Source organism: Vulpes lagopus, chromosome 12 (assembly GCF_018345385.1).
Source record: "Vulpes lagopus strain Blue_001 chromosome 12, ASM1834538v1, whole genome shotgun sequence".
Lineage (NCBI taxonomy): Eukaryota > Metazoa > Chordata > Mammalia > Carnivora > Canidae > Vulpes > Vulpes lagopus.
The window spans coordinates 23,837,258-23,857,927 of NC_054835.1; the positions used below are offsets into that span (position 1 = coordinate 23,837,258).

At 38.9% G+C, this 20,670-nt stretch overlaps 1 protein-coding gene across 2 annotated transcripts in view; it reads left to right on the forward strand.

Moving 5' to 3' along the window:
- HEATR6 (HEAT repeat containing 6) overlaps positions 1–20,670 on the forward strand; it is a 34,136-nt gene that overhangs the window by 631 nt on the left and 12,835 nt on the right. The window contains exons 2-11 of one of the 2 annotated variants that reach the window (XM_041723880.1): positions 3,255–3,362; positions 5,460–5,600; positions 6,074–6,189; positions 6,986–7,100; positions 8,943–9,044; positions 9,960–10,097; positions 12,122–12,417; positions 13,409–13,586; positions 18,380–18,586; positions 19,036–19,135. In XM_041723880.1, the coding sequence (XP_041579814.1) occupies positions 3,255–3,362; positions 5,460–5,600; positions 6,074–6,189; positions 6,986–7,100; positions 8,943–9,044; positions 9,960–10,097; positions 12,122–12,417; positions 13,409–13,586; positions 18,380–18,586; positions 19,036–19,135 (1,501 nt within the window). The remainder of the gene's footprint in view (positions 1–3,254; positions 3,363–5,459; positions 5,601–6,073; positions 6,190–6,985; positions 7,101–8,942; positions 9,045–9,959; positions 10,098–12,121; positions 12,418–13,408; positions 13,587–18,379; positions 18,587–19,035; positions 19,136–20,670) is intronic. The other variant, XM_041723881.1, reaches the window with a different exon arrangement.

Sequence of the window (20,670 nt, forward strand, 5' to 3'; positions counted from 1 at the left end):
CTCTGCCTGTGTCTCCGCCTCTCTCTTGCTCTGTCTCTCTGAATAAATAAATAAGGTCTTTAAAAAAAACAAAACCCAAAATACTTCGTATATAAAATCCACTTCTACCATTTCGTGTACTGTACCGTGTACGATTCTGGGAATCTTACAGCGTGGGTATTATTAGATCTACTTTACTGATAAAAATACTGAGGCACATAAAGATCCAATGTCATACTGCTGGCAAAAAGGCAGAGGTAAAATTGGAGCCTAAGGCTGTCACATGGTCCCTACCATTTTCTGTTCCTTCGTGCTAGCTCTTCCCTCTCAACCTCTTCTTTAGAAGTACTCTGACTCTGCGTAAAAGTCATAGTCACACACATCAGGCCTTGGATACTACTTACTGAACTCCCAGAACTCTTGACTCAGTCATACCACTGCCTCTGGTGCTCACAGGCACCTCAAACCTGACAGTTCCTAAAAATGAGTTACACTGTCTTGTAGGCACACTGTATCCATAACCCATCCCATCCCCCAATGGAAACCTGCGGAGTTCGCCAAGTCACAGTGGCACAAACACTGGTGCTTGCCCTTTGTCCCTCCCAGATCTATCCAAGTCGAGTTTTTCAGATTCTATCTCATAAATATTTCTCATCCCCTTTTCTGTGTTCCCATTGTCAGGGCCTTAAGCCTTCACACAAGAAGACTCTTTCCTGAACCTTTCCACTGATCTCCTCAAACTTCTCTTCTGGTTCCTCCTGTCTAGCCCTCCTCCAAACCATTCTTTGCTCTGCTGCTTAGAGTGATCTTTTCTTTCGTGGGGGAAAAAAAATTCTGGTTAGAAAGGCAAAATTCAGATTTGGGAAGATCTTCAGTACATATTGGTAGATGGTCAGAGCAAGATCCAGAATGGTTCATTGCAGCATGACACCAATATAGGGTAAGGAGCACGTTGAACAGAATATGTACAGTTATCAATGTAAAGGGTTCAAAAGAATGAATGGAAGAGTTTACAACAAAATGATAGTGTGTGTCACTAGGTGGTGGAGTGGAATTAAAGGGGTACTTGAGAACTTTTGCTTTATTGGTATGATTTGATATTTTTATATCAAAAATATGTGCATTTCCAGTATCCTGTCACTTCTTTTGTGCCCTGTGTGCAGTCATTTTAAACCTGCTATTCCTCAAGTATCTACTAGTGTTTCACACCTACTGGTATTCTAGGTCTTTGCACACTATTCCCTTTGCTTGCAGTGTCTTTTATTGCTTTGTCTGGCAGATTTTAATCATCCTTCAGATCATTCGAGATTATGCTTTAAAATCACTTCTGTGGGCTCCTGGGTGACACAGTGGGCTAAGTATCTGACTCTTAGTTTTGGCTTAGGTCATGATCTCAGGGTACTGGGATTGAGCCCCACATCAGGCTCTGTGCTCAGTGCAGTCTGCTTGGGATTCTCTCTCCCTCTCTCTCTGTGCTGTCTCTCCTCTCTCTCTAAAATAAATAAATCTTTTTTAAAAAGCACCTCTGTAAGACCTCTCTAATTACCATTTCCCCACAGAGTTTGCACTTAATTCCTTCAGCATTTAATTCACTTTAATTATTTGTGAGTATTTCTGTCTCCCTCATTATGAGCTCTTTAAGATTCAGGAATATGCTTGTTCACCTTTGGAGCCCAAAGATCTAGCATGCTACCTAACACATAGTAGGTGCTCCAAACCATTTAGTTCAATAAACATCAGTGGACGAATGAATAGTGTGATTTACAAATAGGTGGCCCCCCCTTTTTTAGAATTACCTAGTTTTACAATAAATTTATACAAGTGTCATTTCTGATTTTTCCCACTAGCATTGAAAATATGGTTTACTTACTTTTTCTTTTTTAAGATAGAATGAATGAGTTCTATTTTTTTAATTAAAAATTATTTTAAATTCCCATATAGTTAACATAGTATTATATTAATTTTAGGTGTACAATACAGTGATTCAACAATTCCATACATCACCTGGTACTCTTCACAAGTGCACTCCTTAATCCCTATCACATATTTCACCCATCCCCCTATCCATCTCCCCTCTAGTAACCATTAGTTTATTTCTATAATTAAGAGTCTGTTTCATGGTCTCTCTTTTTTTTCCCTTTGCTTGTTTTGTTTCTTCATTTCACAGATGAGTGAAATCATACGGTGTTCGCTTTTCTCTGACTGACTTATTCTGCTTAGCATAATACTGTCTAGCCCTATCCACAACATTGCAAATGGCAAGATTTCATTCTTTTTTATGGCTGAGTAATAGTCCTTTTTAAAAAAAAAAAAAGATTTTATTTATTTATTCATGACAAACATAGAAAGAGAGAGAGAGAGGCAGAGACACAGGCAGAGGGAGAAGCAGGCCCCACACAGGGAGCCTGATGTGGGACTCTATCCCAGGTCCCCAGGATCACACCCCCGGCAGAAGGCGGCGCTAAACCGCTGGGCCACCGGGGCTGCCCGGTGTATATAAACCACATCTTTATCCATTTATGGACATTTGGGCTGCCTCCATACTTTGGCTATTCTAAATAATGCTGCTATAAACAGGGATGCATGTATCCTTTTGAATTAGTGTTTTTTTTATCCTTTGGGTAAATAGCCAGTAGTGCAATTGCTGGATCTTAGGGTGGTTCTATTTTTAATTTTTTGAGGAGCCTCTGTACTGTTTTCCAAGTGTCTGTGCCAGTTTGCATCCCCACCTACAGTGCATGAGGGCTCCTTTTTCTCCACATCCTCATTAACACTTGTTGTTTCTTGTGTTTTTTATTTTAGCCATTCTGACATGGCTAAAATGTGTGCAGTGTGCAGTGATGTGTGCAGTGATGTCTCATTGTAGTTTTGATTTGCATTTCCCTAATAATGAGTGATGTTCAGCATCTTTTCATGCATTTATTTGCTACCTTTTGGTATTTTTCACTTCAATGTGTGCTTTTACATTCTAGAACCCTTTCTTTGATTACTTAATTGCACTCTCTACATATGTAGAGGCTGGAGTCTTTAGCCTGATAACCATATTGAGTCTTTTACTTTTTTTAGCACATCCTATTTCTGTGGTATCATTTAATTTTTTTTTCCTACTTTCTGCCGCAGATTTCATCTTTCCTCATTTTGAATATGAACGTTCACTTTCATTTTTCCATTTGGCCATGTTGGGTGGGGGGTGAGGGGGCTGGTTCTTCAATTGGTTGATAGGCATATTGCCTTTTCATTGTCTTTTTTTTTTGTTTTTTGTTTTTTTTTGGTAGGATGTCAGTACTCTTCTTGTCCAAGCTTGCCGACTGGTGCCTCTTAATCAGAATCATCTTGTTAGCAAAGTGTCTCAACTTATCCACCATTTACTTAACAGATTACAGGTAATCATTGTATGACTTTAGAATTCATCATGAATTAACCCTTCGAAATACTACACCTGTATTAGATATGATAGGCTAATCTTTTGAGAAACTGAAAAAAAACAATTCCTTACTAAGAATGATACTAAATAAAATTCTGACCCAAAAAATATGCTGTACAATTCTAGAAGTTTGTCCATTAGAGGTGTCCCTTTCTGTTTGGTTCAGGAAACCAATATCACTGAGGCCCCAGGTTTTAGGATTTTTTATGGAAGTTGTATCTGACCAAGACATATCTAAGAATAATTTGAAACAATCCCCTACTCCTTTACTTCTGATATTTATTCCCCTTTCCCAAAGGTACCATTTTTGTGGTCTACTTTTGTTTATCATAAAACATAAGAAGTAGCTTGAGAACAAGAGGACACTAGATAAAAGACCCTTGTTATTTATATCAAGATCTGTACTGTAATTCCCCTTTCTCCAAAACCTTTTTAACTTCCTAAATAAATCTCATCAGAAATTACAGCTGTTACCTACCGTAAGATACCCCATGAGTATGTGAATATAGTTAGCACAAAACTTACAGTTAGCATGATGCAATCTAGGATTCTTTTGGCTATAAGAAACAGAAAAGCCAATCTAGAATACCTTAAAAAAAATTTTTTTAAATTATCTCATGTCATAACCCTCAAAAGAGGCACTCTAAGGGGGAACTGAGTAATGAGAAACTTCCTGACATTTTCCATTTGCTATCAGTGTCTGGGTCATCCTCAGCTAGCATCTCTCATAGTCAGGATGGCTGCCTCAGTTCCTGGAATCCCATGTGAAATAAATAACACCCCACAGAAGCAAAAGAACAATTTATTTTGTGTCCCTTTGATTTAAGAACGAGGCATCTTGTCCTCCACACTATCCATCAGACCTCCCCTGATATCTGTCTGGGGAGACCTAGGTCATATGAGAACCCCTCTACACCCGCCTGTTCAGGGGAATGATATTACCATGAGTGGCTTAAACCAGGGGTCAACTTGTCTGCACATTAGAATCACCTGAGGGCTTAAGTTAACCTAGATGATTACAATGTGCAGCTCAACTCTTATATCAGGGTTTCTTAATCTCAGCATCATTAATATTTTGGATCAGATGATTCTTAGTTGTGGGGGGCTTAGTTGTGCATTGTAGGTTTTTAGCAGCATCCCTGACTTCTCAGTAGGCTTCTAATTTTAGAAGCCAGTAGCATGCCTCCAATTGTGACAGTCAAAAATGTCTACAGTCATGGCCAAATGGGCAAAAAATCTTATTTCCCTCAGAAATAACATCGCCCCTGTTAGAGAATCATTGTCTTAGCTAATTGGAATTTACCGTCAGGTCTCATGTGTGAGAGATGAGCATTCGAATAAAATCAGTACTCTGCCAGCAAGAGAGAGAAGATGTAGGTAAACAATGTCTGCTATGTCTCCTAAATGAGATGAGGCTATTTTCAAGTTTAGAATTTTTCACACTGATATGGTGGCTTCTGAATGTTTATTATTCTCAGGTATATTAGTACTTTGTAATATTGGCAGTTGGAAAAATTGCTGATCACATATACCTACAGCCCTTAACCAGCTTTCTAGCTTTTGATGACATTTTATCTCAATTATTCATGAATTGATACTTTGATTAGCTGACATTGCCCCAAAAGGATTATAAATTCCTTGAGGACAAGGATATGCCATCTCTTCCTGCTGTATTTCCCATATCATAGTGAGACATAGTAGCTATTTAGCAGACATAGCATTTACATGTAGAAGACAATTTCATTGGCTTGAGTCTTATATGTATGGATTTATAGCTGCCAGTGTCCGGTTAGCTCAAGGAAAATTTAAAAGGACTTTGCTGGATTCTACTTTGAGTGGAAGGAGTAAAGGGGAGGAAATGAGCAAGGCCCTGGGCCAAGGAGAAGGCCTTGTCTTGATCAAACTTTCAAGGCCTTTAGAGTTGATCTTTTTGACCTCAAAAAGATGGACACATGTGCTCTCTTTCATAGCCTGATTTAGATGAGCATACGTGTCTGAAAGAATTAAAATATTTTTTTACAAGTTAGATTATGCATATTTTTTCCTCTCCTGATAGGTGATTGTGGATGAACAGAACCTGGATTTCCTGCTGGCATATGCTATTTCTGCTCTTCAGCAGTGTAGTTCCTGGACACACATGGAAATTCTTCAAGCCCTGGCAGCTCTGGTTTACTGCAATGGCTCAAAATGTCAAAAGGTAGTTTAAACTGTGTTCTTTCTTTCCTTCAAAAGTTAGGAACACAGGCTCTGAACCTGTGCTGAGGTTTCTATCCTGTCATTCAAGAAATATGTGACCTTGAGCAACCTTTACTCAACCACTGTGAGGCTCATTTCTTCATCTATACAGTAGTTCCTCTGAGGATGAAGTAAGACAATCCTTGCAGAGTGCTTGGCATTCGGTAAATATTACCATTATTATTAAATACTGTTATTATCATTACCCTTCAGCTATGCACCTACAACTAAAGAGTTTCAGCAATTACCTGGGCTGGGAGTGGTGATCCCCACTGGTGTTCTGGGGGCACATTTTTGTATGCCCATCTGGAAGATTTACCTGGCAGCTAGTCTTTTGGTACTTAACTGCCCTTTAGTTTAAAAAATGGCATGTCTAAAGAGTAATATTTTTCTAGAAGTTTTCTTTGACCAACATTAGCTATTATTTTGTTTTAGTATCTCCCAGACTTGCTAGGCAAGAGCGGGATTTTGATGAAGTTGAGTGACTTGGCTCAGCCCGACCCTGAAGTTAGGAGAGCTGCAGTGCACTGTATGGCAAACTTATGTCTCAGGTATGTGGATCCAGTCACATCACCCAGCTGTAATAAGGTAGAGCCTCTCATGGATCCTTTATAGGTAGTTCAATCTGTCTGAAGCCAGAGCCAACTTAGAAAAATTACCTACTTTGTGTTTCCTGTGTTCCTTGCTAATAAGATCATCATATATTGTTTATTTTTTAATTTTAATATTGCTGATAAAAAAGATAAAGGAAAAATAGACTAGGACTTTATCCCTAAAATAGGGTAAAAGTAGTCCATGTGCAATATGTCAAGGTTTTGTTTTCTTCTGATATAAATTTTAACCATATTAAGTCTTAGAATATAGTTGTATAAAGTTAAGCTTTGTTGAGGCCTCTGTCAAGGTCAGTTTCTTCTAAGAAATTGGAGCTAATCCCAGCCACCAAGTTGTAGATTCACGCCATGAAAAATCTTGTCCTAGGCTCAGGCCGGCCTAGGACAGCCGGCTCAGCTGAGTGACTCTAGCTTGACAGGACCTGTCTGCATTATTTCCCTTTAAGCACTGAAAAAAACTAAAAAAGATTTCTTTCTCTATAATTCTTCCACTATAGACCTGTAACTTTTCCCTTTGGATACATACTGCTCTTTCTCCTTCTTATTTATTCCATCCTTGTTCTGTCCCATAGCCATAGTTAGTCACCCAAAGTGAATAGTCTTCCTTAATACAGTTTCATACAAGGGTGTATTCCAGCTCCATTGGTTGGTATTACTGCTGTTTTTAATTCTTACTCTTTGCAAGCCCCATTTAAAGGAGACTAAGTTTGAGTCACTTTTTCTATGTGTGTTTTAGTGTGCCAGGACAGCCATACTTGGAGGAGCCCTACCCAAATATCTGCTTCCAGGCTTTCTTGACCACTTTACAGTCTCCAAAATCATCTGATATGGATGATATCACGTTTTGCATGGTAGGTGGGGCTACCACTGATCCTTGTGAATGTTACAGAGATGTCTAGAAGCAGCAGTAGAACAGAAGCTGTTACTAAAAAGTATAATTTGGTTGCTGAATTAGTTTTGTCTAGAGATAATAGACATACATGGAATATTTAAAACTTCCAAAGATGGACATTGTATCTTTCAAAGTTAAGTTATAAGACAGTTTCTGTTTGGGCAGCCCCGGTGGCTCAGCGGTTTGGCGCCGCCTTCAGCCCAGGGCATGATCTTGGAGACCCAGGATCGAGTCCCATGTCGGGTTCCCTGCATGGAGCCTGCTTTTCCCTCTGCCTGTGTCTCTGGCTCTCTCTCTCTCTATGTCTCTCATGCATAAATACAATCTTAAAAAAAAAAAAAAGTTTATTTTGTTTTGCAGTTCTGGATTCTTAAAAGTATTTTTTTCCTCCTGACTATAAAAGCAATATAATTTTAGACTAGTAACTTTTATTTTATTTGTTTATTTTTTTAGAGAGAGAGAAAGAGAGAATACAACAAGGCGCAGGGGGCAGGAGAGGGAGTGAGAGAATCCCAAGCAGGCTCCACACACCCAGTGTGTAGCTTGATGTGGGGCCCAATCTCAACCCCGAGATCAGGACCTGAGCTAAAATCAAGAGTCGAATGCTTAACTGACTGAGCACTCAGGTACCTCTAGTAACTATCTATCCTTTTGATGGTAGGGAAAGGAGTAGATTTCAACAGTATGTGCAATAGTATTTCTTTTTAAAAGTTTTGATGCAAATATGACAATGTATTACCATGTTTTAAGTTCAGGGTGACACATAGCAGAAATTACAGATCTTTGACACTGAAAGTTCCTCATAGCTCCATGCTCAGATATAACCACCTGGAACAATTTGTTCTGCAAGTCCCCAAATATTTTTTTTTCTCTATGTAAATGAGCATATTTTATAATTTTCAGGTGGGGTCATATTAAATATGCTGTTTTACAACTCTCCTTTTTAAAGTTAATATTTCTTGGGCATCTTTTCCATACATGTTGACGTACCTCATGCTTTCTAACTGCTGTCGCTGGGAGACCTTGGGCAAGTTACTGAACTTCTTGAGCCTCCATCCCTTCTCTCTGAAATGGGACAAATGATGCAATTTCCTTGTGGGGTCCTATGAGCAGTATATGAAACACAGCATTTAAAGTGCTTGGCAGATGCTTGCTGATACTGTGGTTGAATTTCCCATGTAGCAGAGGAGGGTCAGCTTCTTACACCATCATTGTTGTAACTGATGGAAATGGAATTTCTTCAGTGTTTCTACTATTTCAGAAAAAAGGCTATGGTTCACATCCTCTCCATGGGGGGAGTATTTCTTAAGGGTGGTATTTCTTAATGAGAATGCTGAGTCAGAAGGTCAGTCTGGATCAGAATTGCCCTCTAGAAATCTTCTCCCACATACATGCCTTTGCCTTTAAGATCTAGTGAGGTTCCTGCATCAGAGAGCTTCCCCGCTTCCCATCTCCACTGCCACTTTCTCATCCCTGTCACCTTCTTTCCACTACACACCTGCTTTTTTTTTTTTTCTTGCTCACCATTTGTACATGCTAGCTTAAGAACATGTACGATAAGACCACTCTTCTTTGATGAAAGCACTCTATACTTCTAGAAAATAATTAGTAGTAGCTCATCAGATCTCTCTCCTCTGGATCTTCATTCTTTTTTCCTCCTTTTGAATGTTTTTGTTTTTTTGGTTTTTTGGTTTTTTTGTCATCTAGAGACTTTTTCCTCTAGCCTCAGTGATGGTAGAAAGTTGATCCCTGGATAACCACATTTCCTTTACCTTTAAACTCATCCTCTTCTTTCCCCTAGTTGTTACAAAATGCATTAAAAGGCATACAGTCTCTTCTAAACGGGGGTAAGATGAAACTGACACAGACTGAGGAACTTGGAGCTCTTCTGGCTGTGCTAAAGGTAAGGCATTGCCCTTTAAACCCAAGTCCTCATTATGGCAAGTGTCTTTCCTACTTTATACCCTGGCTGTAAAGACCACTTTATATCATCACTCCAATATTTTAGGAAAGATCATTCAAATGTTATATTTTAGGAGAGATCATTCAAATGTTCATATACAAGCATACTTAAAATTAAGAACTGAAAAACAGTTTTAACTAATGTTTCAAAATTCTAAAACTTTATTTATGAATCTTAACTTAGGAAAATAATAGGTTATGATCTGTAGATAATTTAATTTCAGATCGTCTCAAACCTGTTTGTACTTGAAAGAAGAAACCAGGGCTTCCCTTTGGCTCTTGCCCCATGCAGTAGGCAAACCAGTCAGGTTGGCGTCAGTAGGCTGCATGCTTTGGCTTCTGAGCCTGCCGGTCAGTGGGAAGGTCAGATCAGCCTCTTTGGGGACCCACCTTTCAGTTCAGTCAGGAAGCAGGCCTCGGGTCAAAGCCATCCATGTATGATAACCTAGCTTGATCATGACTAGAACTTCAAATCTTTACCTGTCCTATCTCCCAGATAGATAGACAGCTGGGTCTAGACACAGATAAATGAAATAATGATAGATTGGTTAAAAATTATAGATAGACCACAAAGAATTGGATAAAACAGGTTGGACAAATTTAAAATTAATAAATAAAAAAATAAGTAAATAAACTAAAATCAAACTTCACCTAATCTAGACAGACCAGATCCATCCAGATGAGATTAAACTTTTCTATAAGCCCTGAACCTCCAAGGTATCAATTTTCTATCCATTTTAGTTTCCTTAATATGCTTCTACACATTAATCTGTTCATTGATGTGATGTAGAACATGGTGAATCATTCTATTTTATGATTAGTTTTATGTGTGTGTTTTCTTAATCATCATTATTAGAAGTCTATGTTTCATGGACTCCCGGGACTAAACATAGAGCTGCCGACGGTCTTATACCCCACTCCACTTCCTCAGTATGATGGGCGACCACCTGTCAAACCACAACAATCTGAATCTAGCGCTTCCGGACCAACTGCGGTATGCTTCTGTCTGCTTAGATTTAAATTGTAGATTGTCTTTAATTGCTTGTTATATGTGTTTTCTCTGATTTGTAACATGACTTGTGCCAAAGGCTCCCCTTGAATTTGGCTTCAGTTTAGAGTTTTTAGCATAGTGAATTTAAATTCATCAGACTGCTGAAAATACCAGTTAGAGCGTATTATACTTCTAAGATGTCTAGACAGTGTAGCAGCCATAACAGTGGACATTCACTTTATACCCAAAGCTGCATATCCTTCGTTCCCCAAATGCTTAAGACTATAGGCAAACCAACGTTACCAATTACCAAGGCTAATTGGTGGGATCCCTGGGTGGCGCAGCGGTTTGGCGCCTGCCTTTGGCCCAGGGTGCGATCCTGGAGACCCGGGATCGAATCCCACGTCGGGCTCCCGGTGCATGGAGCCTGCTTCTCCCTCTGCCTGTGTCTCTGCCTCTCTCTCTCTCTCTCTCTCTCTGTGTGACTATCATAAATAAATAAAAATGTATTAAAAAAATAAAATAAAATAAAAGGCTAATTGGTAAATATTGTAGGTCTCTGTTTCAACTGCCAAACTGCCCAGCCTGTCCATATAGCTGCCATCTCCCTCATGTTCCCACTGGAAAACCTAGAGCATAAAGATAATACTGGCCATGGGATTACATCTAGAAATGTATCAGGTATTACCTATAAAATGCCTGTAATTAGAAATTCTTTCATTCATTGACTTAGGCAACATTAACTGAACATCGCATTAAGGATATAGACTCTGCTTTTTTGGAGTTTGGGAAAGAAGAAGAAAGTGGATAAATAAAAATACAGTGCAGTATTGTGATTTCTTTCATCAGAAGATTCACAGGGTACTCTGGGATCACATTCAGGGCACCCAATCCAAATAGAGGCTTAAGAGGGGGCTTTTTAAAAGTTTGGCAGGCAGACTGAGACTTAGGAATGAATAGACTACAAAAAGGAGTCAGGCTTCCTGCATGGAGCCTATTTCTTCTGTCTCTGCCTCTCTCTCTCTCTCTCTCTCTCTCTCTCTCTCTCTGTGTGTGTGTGTGTGTGTGTGTGTGTGTCTCATGAATAAAAAAATAAAATCTTAAAAAAAGAATACAAAAAGGAAGGAAAGTATTTTATTTGGAGGGAACAGAAGGTACGTAAGCATAGAGATCAACACAGCCCATTTGTTAACCAGTAGGCTAGAGTGTCAGGTGTGTGCAGGGAAGGCTGGGACACGTGGTAGCAGAGGCCATATCATAAGGGTCTTACACAGTACGCTAAGGAATTTTTATCTTACACATGGTGGAAACAAAGACTCTCGTATAGGGGAGTGAGGTGATCAGATACACATCTTAGAAAAATCACTACAGTAACAAGTAAAAGGGTTTGAGTCTAGAGCCATGTTAATAATCCAGAAGAGAAGGGATGAGGACCTTCCTTACTCAAAGTCAGGGACCTTGAGAATTCAGAGGGTAGCACAAAGATACATGGAAAGGAAGTAGGAGAAAGGGAAAAAAACCTGGCTTTTACTTAGTATCTATAAAGCCCCAGTGCCCTAACACATACATTGTATGTAGTGGATAAGCATCTCTCTACTACATCTAGAGTGGCGCTTGCTATGTATCTTATCTGGGAGAACTGAGAAAATTGTCACTCAGGTCGTTTTCTATACTTTAATTCTCTTGTGGCTGAATGCTTCCACAACTATGGCAGGAAAGGTGCCCTTAACCTCATACTTACAGATGAGGAAGGTTAGGCTGAATGGAAGGCTAAGTGATTTGCACAGAGTGACAGGGAGAATATAAACTCGGGCCGCACGCATGGCCCTGGTGCATGTACTTTATGCCTTGTTTCCTATGGCCCAGTAGGGTGTGTGCATAAGCGCTTTACTACAGGAATTAAGTGCCACTTTTTTCTCTTCTCCTCTTTTCTTCTTTCCTCATATTGGGGACATACTCAGTAATTATCAAGTGGGAAAGGTACCAATAGCTGTCATATATATGTTTTCATTTGCTCCTAAAATCAGAATAAAAAGAAAAAATCAAAAGTAAAATCAAAGAAAATCCAGCAAGGAGAAGAGGAAGAGGAAGAATCCAGCGGTGAAAGAGAAGTAGCCCGTGTTCCTAGCTCGGGCAGAGAACACATGCATGAAGGGAACGCTCCCCATTCCTCCCCGCTCGGAGGCCAGAGTTTGCCGGTGGAGGGAAGCGCTGCAGGAAAAGACCGAGTCTCTCCGCCGTTCCGTTCTGCCAGTTGGAAAAGGGTCAGCAGTAGTGAGTCTGACTATTCTGATGCTGAAGGAGGCATGCAGAGTAAAATGAGGTAGTAGTATTTGGTTATGTTGTTATGCTTTATAATCTGTGTTGCTTCTAAGTTTATAACTTTGTTTAAAAACCTGACCTGTAAGGATTCCTGGGTGGCTCAGTGGTTTGGCGCCTGCCTTTGGCCCAGAGCACGATCCTGGAGTCCCGGGATCAAGTCCCTCGTTGGGCTTCCGGCATGGAGCCTGCTTCTCCCTCTGTCTGTGTTTCTGCCTCTCTCTCTCTCTCTCTCTCTATGTCTATCATGAATAAATAAATAAATAAATCTTAAAAAAAAAAAAACAAACCTGATTGGTATGTGGGATTTAACTTGAAGATTCGTTTATGTGGGGCTTTGCCTTACTCTGCGTTTTGCTGTGTTTCCTTCATCTGCTTTGTGTATGTGGTTCCTCTGCCTGGAATTTCCTTTCACTCGGTTTGCCTTCTTGCCATGTTAACCACTACTCCTCTTCAGTATGAGCTCAGCAGTCACATCCTCTGAGAAGTCTTTTCAGTCTCCCTACCCCCTGCCCAATTCCGGCTTATTTTTGTGACCCTTTGACTTATCCCTGCCTTAGTGTTAATCACAGTGTGCTGCAGTTATCTCTTTAATTGTCTTGTTTCTCCCACTCGTGAGCTCGTCAGGGGTGGCTTTATGTCTGCCGGCCTCAGCCCAATGCCTGGCACATCCTTAAGTACTCGAGGCATGTTTGCTGGATGACTAGATGCTCTGCAGTGTTTTATATCTAGCAGTAGTTTCCTGATGTCAAACTGTTGCCCTTTTTCTATTGTTGACTTTATTAACTTGTTATACAAACTGTTTTAACACGTTTTGATTAGGTATTTTGAAAAAAAATATTTTTTTATTACCACGCTGGCATCTATACCTTAGGGTTTATTCAGAATGTTGAGTTTTCAGTGTATCATTTGAGTTGGCTGAAATAAATAGCCTTCCATGTCTATATTTTTTAAACTTAATATCAAAAGACTTTTTTCTTCCTTCTCTTGGGCAGGTCTTATCAAGCCAAAGTTCGCCAGGGAGCATTAGCTTGTTTTCTTTCTACTATAAAATCAATAGAAAAAAAAGTTCTCTATGGCTACTGGTCAGCCTTTGTACCTGATACACCTGAGCTTGGCAGCCCTCAGTCCGTGTCCTTGATGACTCTTACATTAAAAGATCCTTCTCCGAAGGTAAGAGCATTTAAATTCTCAGTATGATACTAGGAAGAAGAACTTTACACATCTTTTTTATTTTCTCTGCCTTACCTGGTCTCATCTGAATATAGCTGTCATTAATACCAACCCAAGTCCTGTGTTGAGAATCAGTGGACAGGGAGGAGGATGGGAAGTGGGCCCATGTGAATAACAGGTTGAGAAAGATCATAGTGAGATGGCCTCCTGCCCAGGGCTTGCTTAAAGCCTGAGCACACTGAGTTAGAACTTCAGTGTCCAAAAAAAAAGAAAAAAGAAAAAAAGAAAAGAACTTCAGTGTCCCTTTTGAGCTACACTGAAGCATCTGTGTGCATCCTTCCCTTTGATGAAAATGTTGATTGCCATGGTATTTGTACTAGGAAAGAACAAAAAGCAACTTAAGTATTTAGTGGAATATCTTGGTCTGCAGTGGTTATGAAGGATATGGAAAGCTTAGAAAAATGTTTATGATGGGAAACATAAGAAAACTTTTAGATGACCCTTCAAATGTCCTTAAAGGGTGAAGAAAAAATAAATGGGCTTCAGTCGTACACAAAAAAAATTTGCAAATACCCAATATCCTGAGTAGTTAAAAGCAGCAGAAATTTTTCCGATTGACTGAATCAATAGCAAATGAGGACCTGGGAGGAAAAAGGGAAATGAATGGTAGCAAATAAGTCAGTAATGAAGCCATTCTAGTAATTGAAAGGAAAACTACCATAAAAGTTAAAAGTACATATATTTGAAGAGCCTTCAGCTGAGGGGAGCTGCTGGCAGTAGCCGAGGAGATGGTGCTGTGGAGCAAGTAGCAGGCCAACTAAACCACCAGCTAAGGGTGCAGCTTCCCAGCTAAGGGGATGTGAGACATGTGAATATGGGGTATGAGTACAGAGAGTTTATGGAGTCAGATCTCATGAAAGTGGATTAAAATCAGTTTCATGATGTTTATATATCTTTATAGTTGTAAATGTTTACATTTGACTTAGAGTGTCATTAGAAATTTTACATACTGCAAAATACTCCTTGATTTGAGTATCTTTCAGATATGTTCTTGCTTTTTAGCTTTGGTGAATGCAAGGAATGTGGCAAGAAGAAAAGTTATAGAACTATAAAACTTCCTCCTAAAGATGTCCTAGATCCAGTACAAAAGCCACATGAAGGCCCTAGAGAAATGGAAAAGAGTCATCATCCTTAAAAAGTATTAAAGAAGGTCGAAGTAATGATTAGAGTTTGTGGGTTGGTTCAGTATAATGGCAAGTGAAATTATTGTAATCAGCAACTTTGTAGCAAATTTTAGGTTACAAAGGTGTAAATAAGTGTGACAGTCATGGTCCACAGTGCGGCTTAGCTTCTGCATATTTCTGCAGACTGTCCATGTGCACCAAGACATATACTAGAAGAAAGTATATACTAGAGAGGCTTTTTACAAAGACTCCTAGAAAGCTATGTGCAAAAATAAAAAGATGTAAATGGAATGGAGCAGCATTCTGCATTGATCAGAGCTAGATTAAAAGGTACAGCCTTGTGTAAAGGCTGAATGGTCATCTGCTCAAAGGCTCATTGTAAGTGTAGAGTTGGGTGCCTAAAGTTTCTCTTAGCCAGGATGAAATGTGACAAAACAATAGCACATCTTGTTGAAGTGCAGTAATGATACGACCTAGGGTAGATTCACTTGGAAGCACGATTTTCACTGGTAACACCGAGAAACTTTCCAGAGAGAAATGGACAGAAGAAGAGGGGACTGGACTCTTCCATTCAAAACACTGACAATAGATTATTTTCAGGAAGTTGCAGTATGAAATGCTACAGTGATTAATTGCAAAGGAGAAAACTTACGTATTTCTTTTAGGATTTGGCAGCAGGGCAGTACTTGGGAAATGGTCACATTTTTATATGTTGGAAATGTGCTTCAGAAAGCACATCCTGTATGCCAGACACACGGAGCAAATTATCAGTAAAAATACCATGATTAATTTATAGATTTCTTCTATGTAAAATCCTGAGGTGTTACAAAAAAGATTATGTATATCAAGATTTGATCTAAGGAACAAACTGTGGGACATACTTTCCTCTTGGTACCTTGAGAATTACCCTGATTTTCAAATACCATGATGATTATTTTTCTTTTGGAGAGCTATGAAATGTGGAAACAAAATCTAGAGTAATAGCATAACTATGAAAGGGAATAAAGCAAGTTTTTAAATATCATGAACTAGTAGGTAATCAGGTTTTCTCTCATAAGGCCAACCAAGAACAGATGACCTTGGCTTGGATATCTCCAGATCTAGAGACACTGATGTAGTGTTCAAATGCCTCCACCCTAAAGGCAACCAACTTTGGGAATACACTCAAATAAAATTAACGTTGAATATGGGTGCAGAATAAGCAATCCTGGGATGAAACCAAACAAGGGAATAGCCAGGTGTATCAAAACCTCACTGCTATCCACTCCCAGAAAGATTGAGACCAAACATAAAAAAAGGAAAACATAAGGATTGACTGAGCTACCTTAGCAAATATTTCTGCCATACACATTAGTAGCAAAAAGAGGGAAAGTGCTTTCCTGTTTCATTACCTTTGAACAAGACTGCCTGTCCAAAGAAGTGAAACTACCCACTGGTGAAACAGCACACTGACATTTATCACATTGAAAAGACCTCAACCATCATTGTTAATATTCTGACAATAAAAACTTAACAAAATGAACTCTCTGGAGAGCTGCACCTCTTATGGTTTGTTTGCACATCAGTAGTTTCTGCTGAAAGTGCTGATCAGAACTGATAAATAGTATATTAAATATTGATATAAGACCCAGTGAAGCAGAACTTGAATGATTCAGTGTCATAAATAGCTTTTTTTTTTTTAGCAAGATATATTAAACAAGGTTTAAAGGAAATTAGAACTAAGAGAAGTAGAATTTGATATAAGATCACATTTTTTTACATAGATTTCATACCTCAGTGATATATTTCAGTGACATTACTTTTGTTTTCACCTGTGATGGTCACGGATATTTTTTCCCTCTTAGGATATCAAAGTTAATTTAGCTAAAATTTTTTTATTTTTGAGCATTAGTTCATCTCTCTCCACAACTTGGTTTTTAATTGTAATTGATTTGTGAGCTGTTTGGGGAATCATGGTTTTTAATTGCCATCTAAAGAAATGGAAGTTTAGCATAACATCTGTCTTTTTCAGTTCAGATCAGCCATCCAATCAGGTGTTGGGAAACTATGTTTTTGTAAGACCCATGAGCTAAGAATAGTTTTATGCTTTTAAATGGTTTTTAGGGACGCCTGGGTGGCTTAGTGGTTGAGTGTCTGCCTTCAGCTCAGATCGTGATTCTGGGGTCCTGGGATCAAGTCCCGCATCATAAAAATTATATGAAATTCAGATTTCATTGTCCATAGTAAAACTTTATTAGAACATAGTCCGATTTATTCTTCATTTAGTGTCTCTGCTACTATGGCTGGGTGGTTGCAACAGAGACTTTTAGGCCTACAAGGTCTAAAATGTCTAAAATATAAAGTATGTGCTGCTGGTCCTTTGCAGAAAATGTTTGCCAGCCCTGATCTAAGTAATTTTTGAGTCAGCTGACTTGTGACTTGTGCATGAGTTCTTTCTCGCTGTCTCTCTCTGTCTCACACACACACACACACACACACACACAGAGGCACACAATTTCTTAATACCTTGTCAACTTCCTAACTTCAGCAATGATGCTTAATTCTGGAGACTCATATTGCTATACTATAAATTTATTCTCAAAGCAGTCAATTTTCAGTTTTTTGTTTGTAAGTCCACTCTACAAAAGGCATGCATAAGTGACATATTCCTTGTTACTTGGAGGTGATATAGTTGATGTTTTTCTGGAAAACCTTTTTACACCAAAGTTAGAGATGCTTCATGATGAGCACATACTTAGATTCGAATTATAATGTTGATTCTTCATTTTAAAAATATCTGACAGTGTTTAATTGGTATTTTGAGGGTACAGTATTACATTATTAGCCCTGCATTTATCACCTACGTTACATTTTGGTTAAATTGGCTTTCTTTTTATTTCATTTTTTTCTTTCATGCTTTTTAAGACCACGGAATCATCGAGTACAAATTGAAAGTCATCTTTTAACATTATAAACACAGTCTTAACTCCAGTGAGCCTTTTCCTGACAAGCACAGTAGACCATTGACAAAGGGGCACATACTTTCCTCTCTATCCCTCAGGTTATAGTTAATGATTTTCCTTTATTTGCTTATCAAAGACTCACTGCAGGCAGCGTTTGTTTTGACACCTATGAATGTTTCTGAAAAGTTGGATCACTAATGATGCCCACTAAGATGAATGTATATAAAGTTCCTGATACTCTCTTTAATTAACTTTGAGCACTCATGGATGCATCAGGAAAGCAGAGAAAGCAGCGTGTTTAATGTAAAACAGACTCCATACTCATGTATTTTTTTTTCTACCCCATGAGTATTTCACTGTCTCTTTTCACTTGTCCTTATGCTTGAATAAACTAGCCTCTAATCTTTAAGTTATTCTTACATTCATGATTTCAGGTTTTCATACTGTGGTGTAGCTTAGACTTATTCCTTACCATAAGAAAACCTAACAGCAATGTGATGGAAGTGCAAGTGGCCTAGTTCATGGCTACTGTTAGGACCTGCTAGATAACCCTACTGCCTCTGTTTTCCTAAATGATTGGAAATACTTTGAAAATTAAAAACAAAAATAGGAAGAAGGGGATTTAACTTGTGATTAGTAACTGATTGGAATCATCCTGAAATTTCAGACACGTGCATGTGCTCTGCAAGTTTTATCTGCTATCTTGGAAGGCTCAAAGCAATTTCTTTCTGTTGCTGAAGATACCAGTGATCACAGAAGGGCTTTCACGCCCTTCTCCGTAATGATTGCATCCAGCATTAGAGAATTGCACAGATGTCTTTTGTTAGCTCTGGTGGCCGAATCATCCTCACAGACCCTTACTCAAATAATTAAGGTAAGCATGCCAAGTTACCCATAGGTTCTGGAGGGTTTTCTCTGCTTCAGTTTTGCATAATGTTTTATGCTTTCCAAAAGTAATTTGACTTAAGAATGTAACTAAGTAGTAATTTTACTTAAAAGATATCCTATTTGGAAGTCTAACTGGTGATTTTATTTAAAGCTACCCTATTTATTTAAAGCTCTCCTGTTGTGCCTACTTATTTGATCTTACCCATAATTTCTATATGTCCAAATAAATGATTTACTAAAATACTCCTATTTTTAGTATTAAGTTGTACCAATGAGAACATAAGTACTATTCCCCTAAAAAAAAATGACAAAAAAGAGAAAAACTGATTTTCAAATGAATATGAAGACTTTGCTTTTTAAATTAAATGCTATAAAGTTTTGTGTCTCTGCTCTGGCTTAATCAGACCTATTGATAGGCTATTCTTTATTTTGCAGTGCCTTGCAAATTTAGTGTCAAATTCACCTTATAACCGTCTGAAACTCAGCCTGTTGACCAAAGTCTGGAACCAGATAAAGCCTTATATCCGCCACAAAGGTTGGTGGTAGTTTAAAATCAATTGCTTTTTTATTTATTTATTTATTTATTTATTTATTTATTTATTTATTTATGATAGTCACAGAGAGAGAGAGAGAGGCAGAGACACAGGCGGAGGGAGAAGCAGGCTCCATGCACCGGGAGCCTGATGTGGGATTCGATCCCGGGTCTCCAGGATCGCGCCCTGGGCCAAAGGCAGGCGCCAAACCTCTGCGCCACCCAGGGATCCCTCAATTGCTTTTTTATATCCATCAAATGTAGATTGTTAGTTTAAAAAATATTTAAGGCATTTTTATAGCTCTAAGATATCTCTACTTGTTCTCATGTTTTGGGGAAATCAGCTATTGCTAGAAACCCACTTTTGACCACTGAGCCCCAATGGACACCACTGGAAGGAAGAGAGAGAATTAACTGTAAGGATTACTAGTTCTTTACTACTTCGGTACAGTGACTTTAGAATTAGGGATGAGGCAAGTGTGGGGGTGTGGGGGCAGGCTCTGATATATAATGCACAGTTCATGTCCTTCAGGCAAAAGTAAGGATGGATAGGGGTGACCAGTTGGTTAAGCATCCAACTCTTGATTTTGACTCAGGTCAGGATCTCAGGGTCACTATGCCGGGGCGGGGTGGGGGGCGGCTGGGGGGGGGTGCAGTCTGCACTCAGTGGGGAGTCTTCTTGGGATTCTCTCTCCCTCTGCCTCTTCCCCCACTTGTGCGTATGTGCTCTCTCTCTAAAATAAATATTAAAAAAAAAAAAAAGGATGGATAGTCACATAGACATCATCTTTTTAGAAAAAAAAAAAAGAAAACTGGAATATAAAACCTAACTTCTTTAACATTGTCTCCTCTGAATTTCAGATAAAATTCTAGAACCTCAAATCCCCACTGACACAGAATCTTATTTCTTATTATTTCCTGGCTTACTCCCACACATAATATATATATGCTGTAATACTTGCATGGAGAACATTTGTTTTTCTTTTGGTTGCAAGCTTTAGGATCAGACCATATTTCAGTAAGTTAAGTTTTTCGGTGAGAATTCTGGTACTTGAAGGAGGTGGTAATGTTTCTGTGACATCATGGAAGAGCTAGTGGACCTGGAGTCAGGCTGAGGGTCTGCAGCCCATATCTGTTTTGCCATCTCATAATTGCAGCTATCAGAACCCTTGTTTCCTCCTAACAGGAAGAAGTAGACCCACATCATATAAGATATTTATAAGGCTTAAATGAGTTAATGATGTGTAAACTAAGTCCAATTCACTTGTTTTCCCAATGTGTAAAAGGGGACCCAGAAAGGTAAGCCTTGCCTTGGGGTCTCTTATCATGTCAGTGGCAGAAGTAAGATGGAAACAACCCACGTCTTTGGGCTTAGTCCCTTGCTCTTTCCACTGCACCAGCTTTTCTTTATGTGCAAACTGAGAGCAGTAGGTCATGTCTCAAAAGTCCTTTCCAACTTTGCATAGTGGCAGTATCATAGCCAATGAGGTTTATCCGAAGCGTGATTATTAATCAAAAGCCCCTTCCAAGTATCTGGC